Source organism: Merops nubicus, unplaced genomic scaffold, assembly GCF_000691845.1.
Source record: "Merops nubicus isolate BGI_N331 unplaced genomic scaffold, ASM69184v1 scaffold2449, whole genome shotgun sequence".
Taxonomy (NCBI): Eukaryota; Metazoa; Chordata; class Aves; order Coraciiformes; family Meropidae; genus Merops; species Merops nubicus.
In genome coordinates, this window is record NW_008631555.1 from 38,294 (window position 1) to 52,592 (window position 14,299).

General features: G+C 48.6%; 1 protein-coding gene across 1 annotated transcript; it reads right to left on the reverse strand.

The window, feature by feature from the left end:
• Window positions 1-6,921: 6,921 nt before the first annotated feature.
• On the reverse strand, window positions 6,922-14,097 carry LOC103779950 (kyphoscoliosis peptidase-like; the record flags this gene model as incomplete). The annotated part of the gene is made up of 5 exons (XM_008947596.1): window positions 6,922-6,927; window positions 11,142-11,259; window positions 12,538-12,729; window positions 13,200-13,317; window positions 13,980-14,097. Coding segments are annotated over 5 exons (552 nt in total), but the record flags the coding sequence as incomplete, so codon positions are not given.
• Between the last annotated feature and the right edge of the window lie 202 nt (window positions 14,098-14,299).

The following is a 14,299-nucleotide window of genomic DNA, read 5'->3' on the forward strand; positions in this document are numbered from 1 at the left end:
CTGTGGATGCAGGACCTAGGAAGAACTGAGAGGATCTTCCCAGGGCTGTTCCTGGAGATGTTGCAGCACGGTCTAGTGGACAGCTGGGACAGCTTAGATTGTGGACCTTAGATTGGCCCACAGCCACCACGTGAAGGGTGCCAACCCTTGGAGCATCTCCCCCCAAGGCATCTCCTTATTTCTTGGCTGCAAGAGCTGTCGTGGGGGCCCCATCTTCCTGCTCTCAGGGTTTATACAATGGAGGCTTGTCTCACCCAAGGAGCTGCTGCCAGTGCTCCACCAAACGAGGGAGGAGGAACAAAAATCAAAGGAGCAAACCCTGAGTCTCCTTGGTTCCCAGGCTTTTGTTTATGGTAAACAGAACAGCTGACAGCAGAAGTCCTTTTCTTACCTATGTCCTGGGCACGCCGAGTGCCCATGGGTGGGGAGCAGCAGAGCCAGGGTGAGGAAGACTTGGGTAAAGCAAGCCAATGTGATGCCATGGTTTCCTCACCACTCCAGTGCTCTTGGCGAGTCCTTCCCATGGAGGTTGGTCTTTGATACAACAAGTTCTTCTTTCTGCTGTTCTTGCCCAGCTGATGTCCTGTGGTGATCTGTTTGTGCAGCTCCTGGAGATGAAAGGTCCTTGGCTGCACTCACAGAAATGCTAACAAGGTGTCCATGGTTGGATGGGTCTGTAAAATGGCTTTCTAGCTGAAACCTTTAATAATGTGGGACTGGGGGGTAAGTTTTCCTGGTGCTCAGCCTACCCAGGAGCTCATCTCTTGGTTCTGTTTGTTATAGAAAGGCCCTTTGTGGCTTTTCCCAGCAGCCTTTGGCTCTGGAAGGTCTCTCTCCTGCCGTGTGCAGAAATGCCTGCTCACCATTTCCTTTTTCTGTGGAAAGGGAGACTTCCACCACTGGCATCTCTTGTGCTTTATCCCATCCTCCTCTTCAGGGACTGGATGCATCTTTTCTGTGTTATCAATATTAGGTTGCCAGTCTGCAGAGGAGGAATGGTACCTCCAGCAGAAGGCTCTTTGTCTCCAGTCCCTCTTCTACACCAGCCTGTGGAGACACAATCTACAGCCAAGCCTTCTCTGAGCAATATTTTTAACCCTTCCTCCTACTCATCTTCCCAGCCAGATCCCTGGGACTTGCTGAACAAGATCACCCTCAGATGGCTGCGTGTCTGTGTGGAAGAGCTTAGCTCTGCTTTGAGAAATACACTTCTCACACATGTTCTTCTTGTCTGTACCCACCTTTTCCTTCCATCTTTGTCATGAAATCCCAACTGTCAGGCCAAAGAGGAAAATTTTGAAGTCTAATTACTTTTTTACTTGAAGTATGTTGTGGTTTTTTTTTAATCTTTCCATATTTTGAAGACAGTTGCCCACTGTAAGGACTGTTTTTTCCTAGCATGCTCTCCAAGGTGACTGACCAAAGGACATCACTTCTTATGCTGTTCTCATACTCATTGTGGGACTTATTTGATCATCTGCAGGCATCTAACCTAGTCTGGCTTTTCAAAGACAGTGAGTCCTACTCCAGTGCAGATATCTCCACAGCTGGACCCTACCTCCATTCCTAAGCTGTAAGAGCAGCACAGGGTGCAAGGACATTCCCACCAGACTTTGGCTCCTGTCCTACTGTCTCACTGTTCATATGCTGCAGTCTGACAGCTAGCTACACATAGAACCAGAATACAAGGTTGGAAGAGACCTCAGGATCATCTGGTCCCAACCTTTCTTGGCAAAAGCACAGTCTAGACATCTCTATTTGTTTCTTCAAACTCCAGAGTCCTTGTTCCCCACCCAATGAAGTCCAAACAACAGTTGGAAAGCATGGTCACCTCAGGTTTTAATAGCACTGATAGGATGTAGCACAACAAGAGGCCAAAGAAAACAGTTTGCAGACATCTCAGTGATACACTCGTTGGATAAATTCAGCCAAAACAAGTATTAATGTAATTTACACTAATGTCAAGATGAATTGAGGCACAGCACAGGGAAATGTGTCAAGCCAAGGAGTCTGGACACCACATTTGATGGAGATCACATATGGATCCATAGAGGAAGGGGACAGCTCAGCCCAGTTGGTGGCTGCTGTCTTACCTTGTGGAACGTGTCCTTAGTATGAAGGTTCCTTGCTCAGCCCTTCATGATCTTACCTGCCTTGGTCCTGCACCTGGGTCACAACAACCCCCTGCAGTGCTCCAGGCTTGGGGAAGAGTGGCTGAAAAGTGCCCAGAGGAAAAGGGGGATCTGGTTCATAGCTGGCTGGAGATGAGCCAGTGTGTGCCCAGGGGCCCAAGAAGGCCACCAGCATCCTGGCCTGGAGCAGCACTGGTGTGGCCAGCAGGAGCAGGGCAGGGATTGTCCCTCTGGACTCAGCACTGGGGAGGCTGCTCCTCAAATCCTGGGGTCAGTTTTGGGCCCCTCACTCCCAGCAGGACCTTGAGGGGCTGGAGCGTGGCCAGAGAAGGGCAACGGAGCTGCTGGGGAAGGGTCTAGAGCCCAAGTGTGGGGAGGAGCAGCTGAGGGAGCTGGGGGTGCTGAGCCTGGAGCAAAGGAGGCTCAGGGGAGACCCTCTGGCTCTGCACAGCTCCTGACAGGAGGTTGCAATGAGGTTGGGTTGGTCTCTGTCCCCAAGGAACAAGCAATAGAACAAGAGGAAATGACCTCAAATTGCCCCAGGAGAGGTTGAGGATGGGCAGGAAGAATGTCTTCTGTGCAAGTGTTGTCCAGGGCTGTGCCAGGCTGCCCAGTGGGGTGGTGGAGTCCCCACCCCTGGAGGGGTTTCAGAGCCATGTAGAAGTGGTGCTGAGGGACACGGGGCAGTGGTGACCTTTGCTGTATTAAGCAAACAGTTGGACTTGATGATTGTAAAGCTCTTTTCCAGCCACAACGATTCCATGATTGGAATCCTGACCTGGACCTCTCAACCAAGATGGCTCAGAACGTTGGGTGCAGCCTTCTGTTCAACTTTTGTCCATCCACAGCTTGCTCCATAGCTGGAGGCCTCCTAATGACTGTTTGAGTGAAGTTAGCTCAGAACTAGGTGTGTTTTATAGCCACAGGCACGTGTTGCAACCTCTCTTTACCTGATTTAATCCTGCTGGGTAGAGGGGGCGAGGGGAGGAGAGACAGACAGGAGGGACATTGTTCTTCTGCTTCTCATGCTTTGTTCATGAGTGATGCTTGCCCCAGGGCTGTTATTTTTGGAAAGCTGGTGCTGGTGTTTATTGCAAAGGCTCCTAGAGGTGGAGGCTCGGGCTTTGAGTTATGCAAATCTAAATAAGAATGACATTTAAAATAGGTTACATGCTAATACCCCCGTGTGCACAGGGAGGAAATCTGAGGAGATTGACTTCAGATCTTTGAAGTAAAAAATCCCCCGTGGGAGTGTCATTGAAGTTCTCAGCACCTCCACGGAATTATATTCTGACATAAATTCAAGGCCCTCAATTCAAGGTAACTCTAATCTGGACCTCATTATGATTGGATAAGGAAGAATTAATCACTCATCTGGAAGCTGGATTTTCCCTGAGCGCATGTGATCAAGTCCTGCCTGCTGAAATTTGGGTAAAGATGAGACATTTTCAGCTAACAACATGTGTGTACACACAGATATGTAGGGTGGCTCGAGAGGAGCAGCTGAGGAACAGGAACAGCAGAACTGAGTGGAAAGGAAAAGGGACAAGGAGAGGAAGATGGTGGTGGGAATGGAGAGTCACTTTCCTTGTCAGTCATTTTTCTTTGCCAAGCCAAAATGCTTCCAAAGAACACAAAAAAAATGCAGCCTCTGGGAGCCTGCTGGGTCTGCAGCCACAATTTCACTACCAGTGCTGGCTGTGGAGAGTGCAGAGGTTGGGAAGCACCCAGGAGGTCTGGAGAGCTGGACAGCAGCATCCCCGTGGCTCAGGGAGCACAGCGTGGTCACAAGACTCTTGGTCCTGGAGGTGTAAAGGTGTTCACGGGTGGGGAGAGCTCAGAGGACAACACTGATAGCCAGCAGCTTTCCAGGCTCTGCCTTTTGGGGCTGGGCTCTGGGTTGTCTGTTTAGGCTCACAGTGAGCAGGACTTTTTTGGTCTATGGTTCCTCTTGAAAACCTCCCAAAAGAGCCAAGTCACATTGTGCTTCTCCTTCCCACATTGATCCAAGTGGATGGCCCAGTGTGTAGAAGGCAGAACATGAGAAGATCCAGGGATCTGTACTTCTTAAATTGTTCTTTAGCAAGGGTTTAGCCTGTGTCTACCCTAGTAAGTGCTTCCCCTAATTCAAAGTAGTCCTTGTACCTTGTTCTTCAGGGGAATCTTCCAACACATCAGCATGGTTCCAGCAAGTTTGGTGTGAAAGGTGGATTCTGAGGCATTACCTGCATTAAATGACTGTCAGACCCAAAAAAGTTTCAGATCTCCTTGAACCTTTCCCACCAGTCAAATTTAAACAGCTGAACCTGAAGAATGCAGATCGTGTCCCCTCACCATCTGTTGCACAGCATCCAAAACCAACCCACCATTCTTCTTCATTATTACAACCAGATTCCCCGTGTCCAGTGCAAGCATGGAGAAGCATTTCCACTGCTTATCTCCCACCCTATGGTCTCCCAACTCAGTATTAAAGTAAGTTGATGGTTGTGGTGCCTTGCAGCACATCTCAGAGTTGAAGAGTAGAGGTGCTAGTGCTTCCAGCTCAGCATTTAGATGCTTGGGCTACAGAGCTGCTGCCTTGCCTGCTCCCTCTCTTTGTTTCAAGCCCTCAACGCTCTGGAGCATTTATCTACGTGTCATCCTTGATAATAAGAACCTGGGAGATATTTTAAAGACCTAGATGATACAATACATCTCTTTGTTTCCTTTGCCCAAGCACAGAGTCCCTCTGCAAGGGAGGTCTTACTTTTTTTACTATATATTTACGTTTTAAAAGTCAAAATCATCCAAAATGGTTGGCTTAAGTTTGGGCTTTTTTTTTTTTAATTTTTTTTTTTAATTTTTTGTTTTTTAATTGTTGTTGTTATCCTCTCAAGAGAAAGAAACTACGTGGGTTTCCAACTTCTTGAGTAAATGTCAAATAAAACATTCCAGACAATTATTCAAGCTGGTAATAAGCAGTGAGACATCCTTCCTGTAGAGAAGCTGAACAATGGTTTCCTCTGACAGAAGCAAAATATTAGGAGCCTTCCATATGTTGGTGGTGATTTAAAGAGCAGCAACATCTCCAAGCGGGACAGGAGGCCCCAGCAAGTATCTGGATACCCTGTGGGAAGAAGAGCTCTGTGGGTGACACCCAGACTCCCCTCAACACACCGTAAAGTTCTGGGAGTTTTCTCTGTGTCTCCTCAACACCCCCTAGTTTTGAGGGCGTTTGCTTCCTCCTTTGGCTCTTTGAGTCCTTCCAGCACATCTGGGGCTCACCCCGAACACCCCAGGGAGGCGGGTGAGCCACCCTCCACCTCAAACACCAGGAGGACCTCCAGGGAGGAGGAGTGCTGGTTGAATTTGGCTGCCAGTTTGACCTGCGTGCCCGCAGCCCCGGTGAAGACGTCCCCTTCCCAGATGGCGCTGGGGCTCTGCTGCAGCTCTGTCTTCTCCTGCCCGAGGACAACAGCTCGGTGGGCTTCGGGCACCTTGACCCTGAACCGGACCCAGCTCTGCTCCCGGAGCATCCCCGTGCGTGGCTCCAGCAGCACACACCCTCTTCTCCACAGGCTGTACACCCTGGGGAAGGGAGGCCAGCAGGGCTCCGAGAAGCAACGTAGGATGTAGTCACAAATATGGACGAAGTCCTTCTGGTCTTGGCTCCTCCCAAAAATCCCCACTTTGTAGACGCCTGACTCGGGGAGCACGACACACACGCTGACTTTAGCCCTCAGGTGGGTGACCAGGAGGTACCTCTCCAGGGGGTACTTGGGGGTGATGGCTTTGTCCTTCCTCAAGCTGGCGGTCACCTCGAGGTCGGGGGGCGTGTGGAAGGTGATGTTGCACTTCCCCAGGCGGGTGGTGATGATGGGGACAGAGTGGCTGGGGTTGGAGAGGCCGTGGCTGCTGGAGCTGATCCCGCTCCCACAGTGCAGGCTCAGCCCCGAGGGGAAGAGTTCATTCTGGTTGATGGGCCTCAAACAACGGAGGAGGAAGTTGGCCACGTTCCTGAATGTGATGCCTCCGAAATCTTTCACAAACACGGAGAGCCGATAGCAGCCCTGGAATGGGCAGAGGACGTGGCAGCTCAGCTTCTCCTCCTCAGTTTGGGCAGCCAGGCATTTCTTGCTCAGAGCAGCATCTAAATCTTTATGAACCAGTTCATACGTTGCAAGCAAGGGTCGGGATGTCTGGAGAGTCAAGAGCAAAGTTCCCTCTGGAGCAACAAGCAGCTCTCCTTTGGGGCTGCTCCCCTTGATGCCAAAATCTCTCACCTTTGGGTGAAGGCCCCAGAAATGAAAAGGATTTTCAGGCAGTTTCTCTCCATGGTGTGGTTCCAGACATTGGATCTGGTAGGAGCACACCCAGTTGTAAGGGTCCTGAGAGTCGGCGCGGCGTGCGAAGATCATGAGGTCGAACAAGCCCTCAGTTGGGGGAGTCACCTTGATGGTCATGTTGTTCTCAGATATTGTCATCATCCCGTGGACTGCACCCACATCCTCCCCATCTGTGGTGCCCTGGAGTTTGGAGAGCTGGTAGGTGAACTCTGTTGGGTGGGTGCTCCTCAGCATCACCGACACCTCCCCATGGGCTGTAGAAGGGTGAAGAAGACACTTGTACAAACTCTTCATCACCAGTGTAACACGTTCAGATTGGCAGTGTTGAACCAAATCGTATGCACAGGAGACACAGACTTGATTCTTCTTCTCTTATTGCCTCTACCTGCTGAAGGACCTGAGCAAGACCCTACTTCATCTTTTACCATTCTTCTCTCCTTGCTGAAAGAGACATGATGATATCACTAGATCTGCAGATGAAGGGGACAGGTACAGGTAGTTGTCCTTTGGGCCCTGAGACACCCAAACCTAAGCTGATGATGTCCCCTGTGAGGAAATTCTTGCATGGCTTCTTCAGCTGGAGTCATTCCTTTAAGCTGTAGGTCTTATACCATGGTGTCAAACCAACAAAGCAGCTGGGAGGATCAAAATATCCCAGCCTGGCTCCTAGGAGATCCCACATCACTGCCACGTTTTAGGAATGAATTTATTAATTATTATTATTTAAATATTTTTTCCTAAATTTTGGCCTCAGCAAATCACAAAAAAACCCAAAACCTTTTGGCTTGAAGTGTGTGTTAACCTGGGAGGAGGGGAGAGCAGGAGGTCCAAAGGGGATGTGTGTTGGTGTGGGTACCTGGTGGTGGTACCGTGGTTGGTGGATAAGTGCTGGAGCTCTTTTGTTCCATCTTCTCCTGGGTAGGAGAGGGGCTGGCTGGCTGATTTTGCAATGGAGTCAGGGCAAGGGTTTGCAAGCCCTGAAATCCTGGCCCTGAAGAAGATGGGGCAGTCTGACCAGCAGACACCAGGCTGCTTTCAGCACTTGGTGAGTTACACCAACCCATGGGGAGCCACAGGTACCAGAGCAGCCTGACTAGAAAAATCTGTTTTAATGATATTTTACACCCTTTTTTTTCTCCAGATATAGATGAAAACACGAGAAAAACAGCCACAGAGAACAAGACCTCGAGCCCTTTTGCCCTTAAAGGATCCCAGAGTTCTCCATAAAGCCCTTGACCAGCACTAGACGTTAAGATGCATGTTTAAACCCACCACCCTCAAGGTGTGTGGAAATTAAGCCTGCTCTCCATTCCCCAGGCTCCCTAGGTGCTCAGGGATGGCTGGTCTCACCTCCAGAGATGAGTGGCTCTACATCAGCCCATCCTCACCATGGGTTTGGTGGGGATTGGGGGGCACCGAGCGACGGCTGGTACCAGCACCCACACCATGCACAACGTTCCTTTGCTTTGGGTGCTAGCACAAAATGACCAAATTACTCCAGATTCATGCTGAATAATAAATAAAAATTGTCCCTTGCTAATTATTAGCTTATGAAACGTGTTTCATAAGCTAATGAATAATGGTGGGGGGCGACTATTTTATTTCCCTTTATTTTGTTTTTTTTTTTTCTTTTTTTTTTCTGTTTGAGTCTGGATTTTTTCATTGTTTGCCCCCCAGTTTTTTGTTGGTAGGTCGAAACAGAGATGTGAAAAGAATGGGAAGGCTGGGTTTTATTTGTGCCTTGCCTGTTAAAGCTGTGACTTGGCTCACACAGTAAGTGCAAACAATTCTCTCCTGGCAAGCGTTCAGTGGAGACATTACTGATGACAGACTTTATTAACTGCAGGTTTGCTTGTTATTAAATTCTCTCTATGTGAGTTTCTGAAGCTGCTGGCCTGGCTGGCTGCATCGTATTAGGATCTTTAGGAAGAAAGAAAAGAACAGAACATTGTATGCAGCGGAGCCAGCGATGGTGAGATAGGGAAACCAGCAATGGATTTTGCTTGGGGAAGGAGACCCGAGGAGATAATTAATGGCTACGTTTAAAACAAACATTTGTTTGTGTTATTGAGTTAATTCAAGCCATGCACGAGAGATCTCTTGTTGCCAAGGAGGCCAGGTGAAGCTGGGGATGTGTTCCCATGTCAGCACGTCGGTGCCGTGGGAGGTCAACGTGTGTTGTGTTAATTGTGTGGAGGGAAAACCACCACCATTAAAGCAAGGGCATGTTTTTAATTTCTCAGACTCTTGTTTAAAAGGCCTCCCCTTCCCCTCTTCCACCCGAGCTATTGTATGGACAGCATGCCACCAGTGGTTGCATTTCTAGACAAAAAAAAATAGATCTTATAGAATCCTCATTCCATAGGAATGCCCTTCAGCATGGCAGTCACCAACCCCAGGCAACACTGGCAATTAAAAAAGCTGAGTTTTCCAAGGATGGGTGCCAGGGATTTCCTGAAAATCAAGTTCCTTTGCAAGGTGTTCCACCTTCAGCTCCCATCAGATAGTGATTTGTGGGAGGAATCTTGGCTGAAAGCTTCTAAGCGTTTTAAGCAGATGGGAGCTGCTCAAATAGAGCAGGAGTTGATCTGCCTTAGCCAAAAAAGGGAAAACAGGCTGATTTTGCACCAAAGATGTCGAGTGTTTGTGCACTGAGATTACATCAGATGCATAAGTGTGCCCTGTAAGGGGTTTCCTTCCATCAGCCTGGATCAATATAAACATAATTTTAATTTTAAACCATGCAGTTTGGTTCAAATCTGGGTGTTCAGTTTGGTGGTTTAAGCACAGTTCTGATACAGGGCTGGCTGTTGAGGCTCATTGCAATGGTTAAACTCTTCAGGTGAGGTCCAGGAATATTATTCTCCACAAGACAAGAAATTCACAGGAGGAAAAAAAAGCTGCCTTTTGGGTTGGTATTTTTTTTTGCTGTTTCAGTAGAAAAATCTCTTTTAATCTCATTTTTTTGGGGAAAAAAAGAAAAATATGCCTGTAGCCCACGTCACCCAGTGAGTTTTGTCATTGAGGGGCAGGAATTCCTCCAGCCAAGAGGTTGCAAAGGAGTGATTTAGTTGGGATGTGTCTATTATTCTTTCCCTCCACAAGACAAGAAATACAAAGGAGGAAAAAAAAGCTGCCTTTTGGGTTGGTTTTTTTTTGCCGTTTCAGTAGAAAAATCTCTTTTAATCTCATTTTTTTTGGGAAAAAAAGAAAACTATGCCTGTAGCCCACGTCACCCAGTGAGTTTTGTCACTGAGGGGCAGGAATTCCTCCAGCCAAGAGGTTGCAAAGGAGTGATTTTGTTGGGATGTGTCTGGCAAGTTTGCTTCTCTCCCATCTCTCCCCAGAACCCTTTTGGTTCATAGCAGACAGTGGCCAACAAGGATCCAAAGCCCTGAGCCACTTCTGGGCTCCATCCTTATGTCTTTTGGCAACCAATAACTGGAGGAGGGAGAGGAGAGAATAGTGAAATACTTATTTTTCCTCATTCTTCCATTTGGGCTCTTGAACCACCACCAATAATATTTAGTAGGAGTCTATTTTTTGCAATTTATCTCTTTGGCACCCAGATGAAGGGACTGGTTGGGCTCTTGAGCTCCTGTTTTTCCTCTGAGACAGCAGAGGATGTGTTGTTTGGTTTTATGCCATGGAGCTTTCCTGGTGAGCTAGACGTGGAAGAGTTTTCTCCAAGTCTCCATTCCTGCATTTGCCACCTAAGTGCTGTGTGACCTCGAGTAGAGGCAGACAAAGTCCCTTCCCCAGGATGCTCTGAGGTCGTGTGGTGGAGAAGCACCACAAGAGCTCTGCATAAAAGGCAGCATCGACCTTTGAGCTCTTCCCAATGTAATTTGGTTTGCACAGGCCACTTGCTGCTCAAAAGGTCTGTGACAGCCCATCTTGGCAATCTCAGCATCCTGGAAATACTGGAGGAGTTTGATTTCTGGGTAAGTTATAACCTCAGTCAAAAGCTTTGTGTGTCATACGTTCATTTTCTGTAATCCTGCCAACTCCCCTCAGTCTGAGATTGGTTTATCTCCCAGCTCTCTGTCTTGAGAAAATAAATGGCAGGAAAAATCCATACACTCTTGGGACCATCCAGGGGAATGAATCCACAAAGGGCGACCAGGTAAAAAGAAAATCAGGTTTTATCCAACCCAAAAAATCGACAAAAAAACTACAATCAAGGAAAACCAACTCCACCCCCTCCCCTTCATCTTCAAAAATGGGACATGAACTTTTCAGGCCATGTTTTATCAGGGAGTCTCCCTCCCCAGCCCGTGAACACAATGAGAATTGTGTCTCAGGTACTGCTGAGGCTGTTTGGCTACTGCTGGTGGCTTTAGATGGGAAAAGCCAGGCACAAAAGGGCTTAAGTGATTTGGCTCAATTAACTATAGCTGATGAACCCTAATTCCCAGTTTGCTAATCATAGTATCATACAATAGCCCTGATTTCAGAAATTGCTCAAATATGTGCCTCTGCTGTTAACATGCATAAAAATAGACAGGTGGGCCATTTCTGAAGGAGAAATGCTTTCCTCAACCAAAATTTACTCCTTAAAAGCAAGCAGGGTTTTCTGTTATCAGAATTTAGCCCTCACTTTGCGTTTACCTGTTTTGAGGAGGGAAGTGTCTGGAGAGAGGAGGGAGAGCTGGAGCCTGAAAAACTCTGAAGTTTTAAAAACCCTCTGCTCAAAGTCTTCCCGTGAGACTGGGGGCTGGAGAAGTTGCCACTGGGGGTCTTCTGGCCAGTGGGACTCAATGAAGTGCTCAGGGTCAGTAAGGAAGAAAAAATCATCATGCCTGCAAGGTGAGAGGAGAAGACACCAGGGAAGGAGTGAGAAAAGCCTCATCACCCCAAGTGGTCACGATACACGTAAGGGAGGGGAGCTTCCTCCACACCATCAGAGCTCCACCAGCTTCAGAAAGGGCTGACCACGCTCTCATTTGGTGTTTTATTTTTTGCTGCCCTTGTTTCTCTCTCTATTTTTTAATTGTAGAGATGTTCAGAGCTTGAAACTGCTGTTCCCAGCCCCGTGACAGACCTCTGACAACAGCCACTTAAAATGGTCCTGTGGGCTGAAGAGAACATTTTCCTGAGTGACTCCTCTACCAATGCCTGTTACTTGAGGGTGTATTTATTTCAGTATGACATCTGACCTTGGTTTAAAGCTCTTCCAAGAGTTTACACATGATTTAGGAAGCCAAATGTACCTTGGTTCCAGTTTGAAGGTGTCTAACTCGAAGTTCCAAACCTGAGCCCTGCTTAGGTGTTTGCTGAGTAGATCACCCTGCAGATACCTGCTCAGCCTTGTTTTGGGGTCATCCTGTGAAGCCCTGTTGGACCTGTTGACCTGAATTTCTTGAGAACACTGTGTTGTACCCACAAGAAGCTATTACCTCTGCCTGTTGGTCTAGATGATGTTTCATTCTCCTTCTCCTCTCTTCCCCATGCTCATCTAAAACCAACCCACCCTCATTGGTGTTTTAAGCTGTTCTCAGCAAGATAATTACCTATTAGAAATTCCACAATTATTTCATTATGCATTATTAGAGAAAAAAGAAATTATAAAAAGCAATCCCACAATAAGTTAATGGAAATTATTAAATTGTACAAATAACTTTCATGAGAGTCATTATTTGCTTAGCACGGGCTGAGAAATCTCAAGTAATTACACATGGAACCACATAAGAGCAAAGTTGTTGTGGAAATGAGGGTTTGTTACTTCGTGACTCATTGCAGATTAAAAACAAGTTGGAGAGGGAAGTTATCTGAAAAGTTACTGCCCCAGCCCAGGGAATAAGGTACTTCCTGGAGGTGTTTCCAGGTAGATGATCCAGGTTTTCGTGAGGTCCCTGAGCACCCACCGTAGCTGAGGATGAGCAGAATAGTTCTCTGGACCTCAAAATAAGGGCTCAAGTTCTGGTGAAGCCAGACTTTAAGGAGCTGGAAGGTAAGATTAGGATGGGATTGGAAGGGTTGGGATGACCATTCTGGGGTGTATCCAAAGTCAGGTTGAGCCTTGTCCATTTGTGCTGGGGACCACGTCTGCAGTCATGGCAGGGGAAGAGCTGTCTCACCTGGGCATGAACAACCTGTTCTCTGCATCCACAGTCCCTGCACCCCAGCAAGCATCCAGGAGGTACCACTGTCCTTCCAGCTCCACCGCGTTCCACATGTGGCTGCTCTTCTGCTGCTGGCACCACCGGCCTCCACGGGAGCCTGGGCTCCGGCCAAGCCCTGGGACCTCCACACAGGTCAACCCCGCTTCCCTGTCCAGGGAGAGTCAGCAGGGGAGGTGACTGCAGACCAAACAGTGCTTTGTGCTTGCTTTCCTGGAGAGCAACCCAACCACCATGGTAAGTACGACCTCCTACACTTGGGCAAGCTGTTGGCCACGTTCAGCTTTGATCCAGCCCCCTGCATTCCCCACAGCTGCTCCCAACCCCATCCTTCGTATCTGGTTCTGGTCAATCTATCCAAGTTGTGCCAGGGGAGGTTTGGGTTAGGCATGAGGAACAATGGCTTCCCTGAAAGGGTTGTCCAGAGGGAAGTGGTGGTGGAGTCCCCATCCCTGGAGTGATTTCAGAGCCATGTAGATGTGGTGTTGAGGGACATGGGTCAGTGGTGACCTGGCGGTGTTGGGTTAACAGTTGGACGTGATGACCTTAAAGGTCTCTTCCAGCCAAAAGAATTCAGTGATTCAAGGGGGCAGGAGAAGAAAGCCCAAGGTGAGTTTTACCTGCACATTTCCTGGCATAAATGGGCATAGCCAGAACACACAGCTCTCCCCGTTTGCAGGACCTGCTCTGGCATGTGGATCTTCTGAGACAGCCCTAAGAAGCCATCCACATCATATTCTAGGAAAGGGAGAATACCACACAATTTCAGGCCAATGTAAGGGCTTATTCTGTCCAAACTGATCCCATTCCTTCTTCAGCCCAACCTTATTTCTCTGCCCACCCACCCTGGAAGCCACGACAGTTCTTTTAGTCATCATCATCCAAGAGTTTAACAGTTCCCCATGTGAACAAAGAATTGCCAAGGCCTCGGAGGAGTTCCCCACACGTGTAAATGGCCATGGTGCCATTCAAGTGAGGTATGGTGCCAATCCCACCATCTCCCACGCATGGATGTAGTGGGGTGAAGTAACACGAAGTGACTACATCATGCTGAGATTCCCATGTCCCCAGCTGACTGCTGCCAGGCTAAGCTCAGCCTCATGGAAACAGCCTCCAATGTGTTGATGCACTGGAGGCAGGTGGGCTCTACTGGTGCCTCCAGGGGTCTGGCCTCTGGGTGCCAGGGAAGCAGGTGTCACTTCCAGGATGGTAGGACCCATGGTGGGAACCAGATCCTGCTCCAGTCGCTTTCCTGAGTTCAAGAGGACCTTTCACCTCCTGACTGCAACAGGAACACTGCGGAGTCTCCACCCTGCAGGGCGTGAGGAACCCCAATCCAGGAGGTGGCAGCTGAAGGAAGGGTCTTTCAGGTCTTTGTGAAGCCGTGGGACCAGACTTACCAATGTTGTGGCAGAGCCAGACCCAGATTGCCCTCAGCATCTCCAGTGTGCTCTGGGAGGTGGCTGTGATCAGGGGAACGATGGCCTGGATGGACAGCCTGGCGTGCCCAGGCTTCAGCTGCAGTGGAGAAGATGGGTGAGTTAAAGGGAATCTGGGGGTCACTGCTGCAGGGGTGGGTGACCTCTCCACGTGGTGGGCTTGCTGGAGAGAGAACACACACCACAAAAGCCCCAAAGCTGTGTTTTTGGGTCATCCCCACCAAAGAAAAGTTCAAATGCAGAACTAGTCTTTGTGGTACAACAGAGTCTGTCCCCATTTT